Genomic DNA, 12,449 nt, shown 5'->3' with positions numbered 1-12,449 from the left:
ACACTAGTCACTGTTTGGGTGATAAGGGATGAGGAGGTTGAGGATGGTTTAGTAAGCCAGTCCACAACCTTCCTCGGCATCACTAAATAGAAGAAATTATGCCCTGCTTGAAGACAGACCACATCCACCTTTGCCTGTGGACACAGATGCTGCTGGCTCCCTGACAGTGCCATGGGAATGTCTGCCTCTCCTTTTCGGCCTCCCAGACATCATGGTGGTGGTGGGGGGGGGGTTTATTGCTGAAATGTATTAGAGAAGAGGAAATGAGTACTTGGATTAAATTTATCACCTTTCCTAGTCAAGCTCCTACACTCTTACACTTCCTTCAGTACTGTCATATACTTAATGAGATGCCGGCCTTCCGCCATGGGTTTCCGTGCCGGCGGCAGCCCTGCACGTAGGCCTCCTCCCATTGCCCTGTCGCTATGAGTGCAGTGCGTGACATATATGCCACTCCATGATTGGCAGTTAGCGGCAACGTAATCTCTGGGTTCTAGTTGCTGTTCGCTTGGAACAGATGCATCTGGCTGATGTGTCAAATCTGAAGCGCACACACACTGATATTATGCAGGTGGACTGCATTCCCCAGTATTAGGTTTTTACTTTCAATCGTTTTTTTATTAATAATCAGGAAAAAAAATATATTGACAATGTTACAGGTAGAGCCAACTGTTAACATCAGACAAAGCAATGAGTCAAAAGACACATTACATATTGAAAATAAGAATGAGCAGATTTATCTCAGCAAGATATTGCGGAAGTTCCAAACTCACGAGGGAGGAAGGAACCCGCCATCCCCAGCACCCCTCACGGGATCTAGCTGTGCCAGGCAGGCGGGGTCCATCTCCCCCCAAGTACAGTAATGGGTACAAAAACCTGCCACAGGCAGGAGGAACCAAGATAGAGATAGATATATAATAAATTGCAAAGATAAATAAAAAAGAACAACTGTGCAACTATTGCAATAACTAATTGAACTGCTTCGGTAAGGCATTTGGGTGAACTATTATTGGTGGACAAAGTACATACATTTGGATGTCCAATGAGCAGGCGGTATCAGGCAAAAAAAAGCCAAGAGGCGTTTCAACTGTTAACGGCCGATGAAACAGTCGGTCTAGAACACAGTGGAGCAAAACAGAAAATGTGTCCCAGAGGGGAATACCTGCAAACGTACCTATATGTAAGCAGGTAGAAGAAGTGGAAAAGAAAGAGAGAGGAAAAGAAGGAGAGAATAAGAGAAAAAAAAAACAAGCGTAATATTAGATGGTGTGGAACTCGCTCATCTACCCGAACCCGAGTCAGCAAGGAATAGCAGAAGTCTGAGATAAGTATCTGGTCCATGGTTCCCAGATGGCGTCATCTTTGTCAGCAGTATCCAATAGGATGCTAACTGTTTTCTCCTGGGCCATGATCCATGATATCTTCCTTTTGACCAAGAGAAAAGACACCGTGGGTTGCTTCCAAGCGTGAGCAATCGTCAGCTTGGTCCCAAGGAAAACAAACATGATCAGGCGTTATACAGACAGGCAGTCGAAGACGGTTGAAAACAAAGATTTTGGTTTATTCTTCCATCTTGCTGGAAACAAGTGCAAGCATCCAAAAAGCATAAACAAAATCAAACATAAAATAAACCCTGGCCACTTGGGGCGTCTACCTTCACCACACAGGAACCTATCTAGGTAAACTGGCACAGCCTAGTGCTGGGCAGACAATGCTGGTCATACAGCAGAAAAACAATAGTCTCTTTTTGATTTTTATCACACAGAAAAATCAATGACCACCTCACCTCCTCAGAAGACTTTCAGCTACTGCTCTCCATACTCACAAAGCCTCAGGATGCAGCAAATCAGTGGTAATCCTCTGGATTACTTATATAGGCCTTAATTGCCTCATTCTGAACAGCTGAAGTTTTCCAACGCCCTTAAACCTTGTCTGGCTACTTTTGCAGCCAACGCCTAATAACAATTGGTGTATTGTCTAAACAAGGCAGAAATGTATGTCCCGTCTGTGAGAACACCCACAGATTTACCTGACTTCCTGTCACATACCCCCCCTCTTGTTTTAACCCTAGGGTTGGGACACAGATTGCCAGGCAGGCATGCACTCGGGACAACCCATCTGCATTCCCCATTTTAGCAACGGGGCGATGCGTTACCACAAAACTAAATTCCTGGAGGGCCAGGAACCACCTATTTATTCTCATATTGGTCTCTTTGTTCTGTGCCATCCACTTCAATGGGGCATGATCCGTCACCAGTTCAAACTGTCTACCCATGAGGTAGTACCGGAGAGAATCCAAAGCCCATTTCACCGCCAAACATTCTTTCTTAATGGTGACATAATTCTCCTCATGGGCCTTCAACTTTCGGCTGAGGTACATAACAGGGTGTTCCTCCCCCTTGATAATCTGAGACAGTACAGCTCCTAAGCCCACATTTGACGCATCTGTCTGAACCACAAAGTCCCGTGAAAAATCAGGCGAATTTAAAACTGTCTGACTACATAAGGCCTGTTTCAAAGCCTGAAAAGCTGTTTCTGCTTTGGGAGTCCATTTAGTCATTACAGACTCCTTCCCTTTGGTCAAATTGGTCAGGGGAGCAGTCTGTGAGGCAAAATGGGGGATAAAGCGGCGATAATAGCCCTGTTTCTTGTTGGTGGGACAGGGCCAATCCTGAATAGCCTCATTTGTTTATTTGGGGCTTGATTAGACCTCTTCCAATGGTATACCTCAGATACTTCACCTCTTCTAGCCCAAGGGTACATTTTTTTGGATTGGCTGTAAACCCGGCTTTCCAGATGGAATCCAACACAGCCTGAACTTTTGGCAAGTGTGATTCCCAATTCTCACTGTGGATGACAGCGTCATCGAGGTATGCAGCAGCATAGGCCATAGGCTCGATGAGGCCGAAGGGTCTTATCCATGGTGCGTTGAAATGTGGCGGGAGCATTCTGTAACCCAAAAGGCATCCTCCGATATTGGAAAGATCCGTCTGGAGTTACAAATGCTGTTTTTTCGCTGGCCACCTCTGAGAGAGGAATTTGCTAATAACCCTTGGTCAGGTCTAACGTTGTCATGTACTGGGCAGTGCCAAGGCGATCAATCAGTTCATATATGCTGGGCATAGGATAGGTGTTAAACTTAGTGATTTTATTCAGGTGGCAAAAGTCATTACAAAACCACCAACTTCCATCTGGTTTGGGCACTAAGACAATGGGACTGGACCAATCACTATTTGACTCTTCTATCACCCCCAGCTCAAGCATTTTTTTTACTTCCTGGCGAATTGCCTCTCGCCGGGCTTCTGGAATTCTATAAAGCTTCAACTTGACCTTATCCCCTGGTGTGGTGATAATGTCATGTTCAACACCGGAGACCCAACCTGGCAGGTCTGAAAAATTCTCCTTATTACGGAGCACAAATTCTTTAACCTCCTGTTTCTGAGTTTTGGATAGAGTCTTCGCTATCCCAACTTCAGGGACAGCCAGGTTAAATGGAGCAGAAAATCGGGAAGTCTTAGCGACCAATGACTCTCTATCCTTCCATGGTTTCAGCAAATTCACGTGATAGAGCTGCTCAGGTTTTCGTCTTCCCGGTTGGCTAATTTTATAATTTACCACTCCCATTTTTCCAACACTTCATATGGACCCTGCCATTTGGCTAGGAATTTACTTTCGACCGTGGGGACCAGCACCAATACCCTATCATCAGGTGCAAAGGAACTGACCTGGGCCCCACGATTGTAAATCCTTTGTTGAGCCAATTGGGCTTGGGCTAAATGTTCCTTCACAATCGGCATCACTTGGGCAATTCTATCTTGCATTTGGGCCACATGTTCAATCACACTTCGATGAGGGGAACTCTCACTCTCCCATGTTTCCCTGGCAATGTCCAGTAGGCCCCGGGGGGGCCTCCCATACAGTAGCTCAAACGGAGAGAACCCTGTGGACGATTGGGGAATCTCTCTTATTGCAAACATCAGATAAGGGAGCAGATAATCCCAATTCTTTCCGTCTTTATCCACCACCTTCCTCAACATTTGTTTTAAGGTTTTATCAAACCTTTTCACTAACCCGTCTGTTTGAGGGTGATATACTGATGTACGTAATTGGGTCACTTTCAGGAGTTTACAAAGTTCTTTAGTCACCCTAGACATAAACGGGGTGCCCTGGTCAGTTAGGACTTCCTTAGGAAGACCCACACGGCTGAAAACCTGAAACAACTCTTTGGCAATGGTTTTAGCAGAGGTGTTTCGGAGAGGAATCGCTTCTGGGTAACGGGTGGAATAGTCCATTATTACCAAGATGTGCTGGTGCCCTCTAGTGGACTTCAGTAAGGGACCAACCAAGTCCATGGCGATCCTCTCAAAAGGGACCTCAATAATGGGCAGGGGTACCAACGGACTGCGGAAATGTGGCATGGGTGCAGTAATCTGACACACTGGACAGGAAGAGCAGTACAATTCCACTTCTTTAGTGATCCCAGGCCAATAAAACCTCTGGGTGATCCTCTCCCGGATTTTTTCTGCTCCCAAATGTCCCCCAAGAATGTGCCCATGGGCCAGTTCCAAAACCATCTTGCGGAAAGGGTTTAGGCACTACCAGTTGTTCAATGGTGTCCTCTATCCTCTGTGACACTCTATATAACAGGTCCCTTTCAATAATGAAGTAAGGGAGGGCAACCCTTTCGTCCGGGTTAACTAACACGCCATCTATCTTCACTACATTCTCCTATACATTCTCCCATTTTCTCTGTGCACCTCGAGGTCATCAAACCCTATCGGCCGCTGTTCCTCTTCTGAGGTAGCAGGCTCCTCCCTAGGGACTGGTGTTTCCCCTGCTAATACTGAGAATGGAAACTCAGGAGAATCCTCACAGTTAGAGGTTTCTGGAGTAGATGGTTCAGACTCAGAAGAACCACCTACTGGGGAATCTGGGCAGTCCCAGAGTTCCCAGAATTTTGGGAAATCCCTTCCCACAATGGTGTCATGTGGCAGTTTGGGAACTAAACCCACCTGGTGACACAAGTTACCGAGGGAGGTTTCAAAAGGAAACCGTAGTCACCGGATATTCTCGAGTGTCCCCATGTACACAAACTACAGCCATTTTCCTAGGATGTAAGGTTTTTCCCACCACTAGATCACTTTTCACTAAGGTGACCAGGCTACCTGAATCCAACAATACCACAACATTTTTACCATCTAAGCACATTCTATATAAAGGTTTCTCATTTCCCTTTACTGCAGTGCATGTGGTTGCAAAAAGGGACGTCTCTCTATCAGAAAGTCACACTGCATGGGTTCATCACCCGCTGGGCAAACCGCTGCTACATGTCCCTCTTCCCGGCAACAGTAACAAATCAACCTTCTGGTCCTCTCCTGTGGGATGGGTCTTCCAGGCCGCTCTCGCCAAACATCAGCAGTAGTCCCGATAATTCCTCTAGTTGCTCCTTGGTACCTCTCTCCACCCCCATCCCTTGATGCAGTCTTACCTATAGGTGGGGAGGGTCTGATCTTGGGGTGAAAAGTCTGTGCGTCTCTGGTGGAAGAGGACAAATTCTCTGTTGTTAGGTACCTTTCGACCAGGTCTACAAGTTTGTCTGCGGTTTCTGGACCACCATGGTTCACCCATTTCTGCAGGGTGTTAGGAAGAGACCTAAGAAATTTGTCCATGACTACTCGCTCCAAAATTTTTGGTCCGGACAGAGTTTCTGGCTGCAGCCATTTCCTAGCCAAATGGATGAGATCATACATCTGCGACCGAGGTGGCTTCCTCTGCTGATAACTCCAATTGTGGACCCGCTGAGCACGGACATCCAGGGTTACACCGAAACGTGCCAATATTTCCTCTTTTAATCGATCATAGTTTTTTGCATCTACAAGCTCCAAATCAAAATATGCCTTTTGGGCTTCTCCAGATAATAGGGGGCCACTAGTCCAGCCCACTGTTCTTTAGGCCAACTCTCTCTTTCTGCTGCTCTCTCAAACATGGTCAGAAACATCTCAGGGTCCTCATCTGCAGTCATCTTTGGCAATAAGTGTCGTACCCGAAAAGTCGGTATGTTACTGGCCTGACTCCCAGCCTCAGTCTGCTGTCTCTGAAGCTGTTTCACGATGGCCTCCATTTTCTGCTGGTGTCTCTGTTCCAAGCCTGCAATGCTCTCTCGGTGAGCCTGTTGTTGAGCTGCCATGCTCTCTTGGTGAGCCTGTTGTTGAGCTGCGTGAGCCTGTTGTTGAGCTGCCTGAGCCTGTTGTTGAGCTGCCATGCTCTCTTGGTAAACCTGTTGTTGAGCTGCCATGCTCTCTTGGTGAGCCTGTTGTTGAGCTGCGTGAGCCTGTTGTTGAGCTGCAAGGCTCCGCTGCAAACCTGCATTCGTCTGCTGTTGATTTGCATTTGCTATAGCCAGCTGTTTCAGTATCTCCTCCATTTTGGGTTTACTTTAACTGCCCGTATTCTCCACCATGTGTAAGGGGTTAGCTCGGTAGCGGGGTGTGTGACCCCCCTGGATGGGTTCACTACACACTGAATTTATACAGACAGGCAGTCGAAGATGGTTGAAAACAAAGATTTTGGTTTATTCTTCCATCTTGCTGGAAACAAGTGCAAGCATCCAAACAGCATAAACAAACATAAAATAAACCCTGGCCACTTGGGGCGTCTACCTTAACCGCACAGGAACCTATCTAGGGAGTCTGGCACAGCCTAGTGCTGGGCAGACACTGCTGGTCATACAGCAGAAAAACGTTCTCTTTTTGATTTTTATCACACATAAAAATCAATGACCACCTCACCTCCTCAGAAGACTTTCAGCTACTGCTCTCCTTACTCACAAAGCCTCAGGATGCAGCAAATCAGTGGTAATCCTCTGGATTACTTAGAGGCCTTAACTGTCTCATTCTGAACAGCTGAAGTTTTCCAACGCCCTTAGACCTTTTCTGGCTACTTTTGCAGCCGACGCCTAATAACAATTGGTGTATTGTCTAAACAAGGCATACATGTATGTCCCGTCTGTGACAATACCCACAGATTTACCTGACTTCCAGTCACAATATATATATATATATATATATATATATATATATATATACTGCTCAAAAAAGTATTCAAAGAAACCCCGAAAATCAAAGTAAGAAAAAATAATGCCGCAAGCTTGTCCATTTTGTTGAAATTTCATTGCAACAAAACAAAATGGTCCTCAGTAGTTTGTATGGCCCCCAAGTGCTTGTATGCATGCCTGACAACATCAGGGCATGCTCCTAATGAGACAATGGATGGTGTCCTGGGGTATTTCCTCCCAGATCTGGACCAGAGCATCACTGAGCTCCTGAACAGGCTGAGGTGCAACCTGGTGGCACCAGATGGACCAAAACATAATGTCCCAGGGGTGTTCTTTTAGATTTAGGTCAGGTGAGTGTTGGGGCCAATCAATGGTATACATTTCTTCATCCTCCAGGAACTGGCTGTATATTCTCGCCACATGAGGCCGGGCATTGTTGTGCACTAGGAGGAACCCAGGACCCACTGCACCAGTGTAGAGTCTGAAATTGGGTCCAAGGATTTCATGCCAATACCTAATGGCAGTCAGGGTGCCATTGTGTAGCCTGTAGAGGTCTGTGCGTCCCTCCATGGATATGCCTTCCCAGACCACCACTGACCCACCACCAAACCAGTCATGCTGCTCGATTTTACAGGCAGCATAAAGTTCTCTGCGGCTTTTCCAGACCCTTTCATGTCTGTCACATATGCTGAGGGTGAACCTGCTCTCATCTGTGAAAAGCATGGCGCACCAGTGGCGGACCTGACAATTCTGGTGTTCAATGGAAAATGCCAATCGAGCTCCACAGTGTCCGGCAGTGAGCACAGAGCACACTAGAGGACGTCGGGCCACCCCCATGAAATCTGTTTCTGATTGTTTGGTCAGACATTCACACCAGTGGCCTGCTGGAGGTCATTTTGTAGGGCTCTGGCAGTGCTCATCCTGTTCCTCCTTGCACAAAGGAGAAGATACAGGTCCTGCTGATGGGTTAAGGACCTTCTACGGCACTGTCCAGCTCTCCTAGAGTAACTGCCTGTCTCCTGGAATCTCCTCCATGCTCTTGAGACTGTGCTAGGGGACACGGCAAACTTTCTGGCAATGACACGTATGTGCCATTCTGGAGGAGTTGGACTGCCTGTGCAACCTTTGTAGGGTCCAAGTATCACCTTGTACTACCAGTAGTGACACTGACCATAGCCAAATGCAAAACTAGTGAAGAACAGTCAGAAAGGATGAGTAAGGAAAAAAAATTCAGACACCTCCACCTGAAAAAACATTCCTGTTTTGAGGTCGTCTCATTGTTGCCCATCTAGTGCAACTTTTGTTAATCAGTTTCAGCTGGTTTGCTGTTAATTGAAATTAACACCCCCTCTGTATACACCCCTTCCCCTCTGCTACTTAACTGACGAGATCAATATCCCAGGAGTTCTGATTCAAAAGTGTTCCTTTTAATTTTTTTGAGCAGTGTGTGTATATATATATATATATATATATATATATATATATATATATATATATATATATATATATATATATATATATATATATATATATATATATATATATATATATACGCTTCCAATATTCTTACTGTTAGAAAATGCCTGTAACATAATTTTCTGTACTTGAGCAGTAAATTGTGTCACTACCAGCAGTTGCAGGCACAGTAACAAGACATTTCAATAACAAGGCTACTCATGTCTACTCATGCCCTCACTACTGAGCTGTACATTTTCTTTACCAATTTTAAATTAACCGACCTTGTGAAGCTAAAGAACTGTATACGTAAATAAATTATCAAGGCATGCTGCAACTGTGTGCATCAGCAGAGATATTTTTTTAATGCCAGTATTGATTTTCACATCAATTTCCTTGTTCATGTATGCAGGAAATAAAAGTGAAAGGTTAAACTAGCCATATGCATCTGACAACACCATTAAGTATTTTCATTATACATCAGTACATTATAACACATGCAGTACCATGTCTTCTTTTTATTGCCGCTCAAATGATGTGATTATATTCATGTCCTGCTTTCTCTGCACATAGTGATGTTGTAACCAGAGATAAGAAGAGTTTTTTTTTATTTTTTTACTGCAGCCCTTGAACTCTTAGAAATGACATACACTGTAAATGACATTTAATTTTGCCATTAAAGCAAAACTACAGCCAAATAGCGAAGTATGAAAGTGAAATACATATAGTGCCAAAATATTTCTAAAAATAAGTTCATTCACTTCTGTGATTCACACATTCCTGGCATTCACTTGAGGCCTATAAAAGGTCATTTATATAATTATTCAGCTTAAAACAGCTCCAGTCAAACATCTATATATGTTGCTATACTGGCAGCTTTTCATACGTAACAAAAAGGAGTGCTGACAGTTATGCCCTGCTGACACGCAAAATAAAAATATTTTTGCTTGAATTATCAATGCAGCAGCCAGTAATCATGATTGTTCACTTTATCTTTGTACATTTATTGTAGTTGCACCAATGCAGACCTGTTAGAGCCCTTTGACACTGAGGCACTTCTTAACTGCTCCATAAATGCTGAGAGCTTTTGCTGCGCCTTTCAGGTGCTTTTTGGACATTTCCGGTGTGCTTTTTAAACAAATGTGACTAAAAAACTGCTCCAAAAACCATTTTGAGGTGAGTTTTTCAAACGCGGGAACGACGGCCATACTTAACATAGCAGGTCTAACTATACGCCACGAAACAGCAGCTTTAACTATACACCGGAAAAAGCCGACTAGAGACTACGTAAAAGAATGCGACGGCGACTCGTACGTTCGTGGATAGTCGGAAATAGCAAATTTGCATACTTGACGCGGAAAACGACAGGAACGCCACCCGGCGGACGCCGAAGAATTGCATCTTAGATCCGAAGGCGTACGAAGACGATGAGGATTCAAAACAACGATACGACGCAGGAAATTTGAAAGTACGCCGGCGTATCAGTAGATACGTCGGCGTACTCTCTCTGTGGATCTGCCCCTAAGTGTTTAAGGGCTCTTAGTGCGTATCATAAGTTTCTTCTATGATCTGATGCTAACCAAGGTTTCAGCAAAGTGAGAAGACAAACATCTTTTTCAATAAGACTTTTTTTTTCCAACTTAAAGTGAAAGTCCATGCAAAAACTAAAATCCCTGAATCTATAGATACTATAGATACCACCAATCTAACACTAACCTATCTAGCCCTTTAAAGAAAAAAAGAGTGTAAATAAACCTCTTTTGAACCCGATCCAAATCGATCTCCAGCAACGGAAGCTCTGCAAAGGACATGGCCGACAACGGCAGTGAAATTAATGAGAAGTGACGTCACCCTTAGACTTCCTATGACGTTTACATTGATGGGTGTCCTTCACCCGCGAAGCTATGGCTGACAGCTCAGCGTGGGATCAGAGATTCCGCCGCTGGAGATTGGGTCAAAGCGGCTTTAAAAAAAAGGTATGCATACTCGTTTTTTTCTTTACAGGGCTAGAGAGGTTAGTGTTAGAATGCTGATGGCTATAGATGCAGGGATTTTAGTTTTTGCATGGACCTCCACTTTAACACCTAATTAAAAGAGAAGTGATAAGCAAAAATAACAAACATTTATACTTAAATGGCTACAGCATTGATCCAAAGCTGCAGCTTTCCCCCATCAGCTTTACATCAAGAACTGAGTGATCAAAGACTGCTGATCCTCAGTTCTTGGGTACGCTCTGAGCACAGAATGGTGACTTTTAGGCGCTACTCTGTGCTCTGCCCCTTCAGCGCTCACTGACTCATTATTATTGGGATCTCTGTGTGGGACAAATCCTTTGCGAGAACATGTAACAGAGCTTTATAGTTGGCCTCATAGGTCTGTGTCGAGGGAGACGTGAGAGTAATATCTAAATATGAATATTTATTAGCCTCCCATTGATATTTAAAAGAATATTTTAATTCTGATAGAACCTCCTTTGCCATACCTACCTGGAGAGCAGAAGATTATATTTTGTTTTTGGGTTTAGACATGCTTTAAATGCTAGCCATCTGTCCTTATAAAGGAGATTTATTTGATCTATCTGACATATGTTACCTGGAAAGGAAGTAAAGGAAATGGCTGTCCTAGGATGGTTCAGGTATATAGTCAAATCTTTCTATGCTGAAACTTTTCAGGCATTAGCTCTGGGATAAGTGTATACATGTAGCAGGTGAGTCGAAAAATAAATGCAGGCTCCACTCCTTGAAATTTGTTCTTTTAATATATAAACTCAAAAGTCCCAGTTTGACTTGACCGGCCCTCATACAATTTATTTAGTACAAATAAATTATGCTTTTAAAGATGACTTTTGCTCTGTATCAGACGATACCCAGGTAACCCTTTAGTTGGTGACATCCTAAAATGCAAAAATATTATAAATTCTATTTTGGGTGCACAAAGCTTGAAACCAGCCTCTTAGTGGTGCCTTTACCATTTATTAATCAGTACAAGTATTTGGCAAAAAGGGGATCTGGTTTTCTTGCACTCTACACTATAGTTGACCATTGGAATGAAACCTGACCAGCAGAGTCAGTTAATAAAAAAAGGCAATTCCCAAAGAACACTAAACAGTTCTGAATCTCAGTAGGGTCACGCTATTTTTTTTACACATCCTATCATCATTATATTTTATCATTCATTCTCCCTTAAAGCATTATTTTACAAACACAAGCAGCAAAAATCTGTTTTGAAAGAGAAAAAGTTACAGTACTGCATAACAAGCAACTTTAGGTAAGCCTAAAAACAAGAGTTCTGGGAAGTTCTCTTGGGCTAAATTTATGGATGAGCACAAGAAAACTAAAAACAAAATTATGTATAATTCATATTTTGTTATTCTTTCCTTCAGCTTTCACATTCTTAGTATATTTTTGTTAGCCAATGGAAGCACGCTGTTTTGTTATATTAGTTCTCAATTGTCATGCTGATTTTTTTTTTCTTCATCTGTATCCCTATTTTTTTCTTTTTGCATAATATTGCAATTTTTTTTCTTCAAAAAGAAAATGTTATCATAGATGTAGTGGAAAATAAGCATAAGAATAATCAGATTACTGTGCAATAAAGTACTAAGAAACTTTCTACCATTCATTCATTTGATGTGTTTGTATTGCTTTGTTTCACATTTTGCTCACTTTTACTATGCTTTACCTTTTTTGTGTAGCAATATGAAGATTTTGACACTAATGACATCTTTGTTCAGTGTCTGCACTGCAAAATCATTGCCCAACTTTATTCTCATAATGGTTGATGACATTGGCATTGGAGATATAGGATGTTATGGGAACAACACGCTCAGGTTTGAAACATGCTTTCTTCTTAATTACCTTGTTGTTTGTTAAAAAAAAAAAAAGTCAAAGATATTTTTAGTAATATATGTGAATTTTCTTCTTGATGGAGAACTTTATGA

At 43.1% G+C, this 12,449-nt stretch overlaps 1 protein-coding gene across 2 annotated transcripts in view; it reads left to right on the top strand.

The window, feature by feature from the left end:
- Window positions 1-12,449, top strand: part of LOC120927460 (steryl-sulfatase-like) — a 298,126-nt gene that overhangs the window by 61,392 nt on the left and 224,285 nt on the right. The window contains exon 2 of one of the 2 annotated variants that reach the window (XM_040338155.1): window positions 12,204-12,338. The exons of the other annotated variant lie outside the window; for it this stretch is intronic. Coding sequence (XP_040194089.1) covers window positions 12,208-12,338 — 131 coding nt within the window. The 5' untranslated portion in view covers window positions 12,204-12,207. The remainder of the gene's footprint in view (window positions 1-12,203; window positions 12,339-12,449) is intronic. 2 annotated transcript variants of the gene reach the window in all.

The sequence above is a fragment of the Rana temporaria genome, chromosome 2 (genome assembly GCF_905171775.1).
Source record: "Rana temporaria chromosome 2, aRanTem1.1, whole genome shotgun sequence".
Classification (NCBI taxonomy): Eukaryota; Metazoa; Chordata; class Amphibia; order Anura; family Ranidae; genus Rana; species Rana temporaria.
The sequence above is the reverse complement of the archived record's forward strand: the minus strand, read 5'-3'. Positions and strand labels throughout refer to the sequence as shown.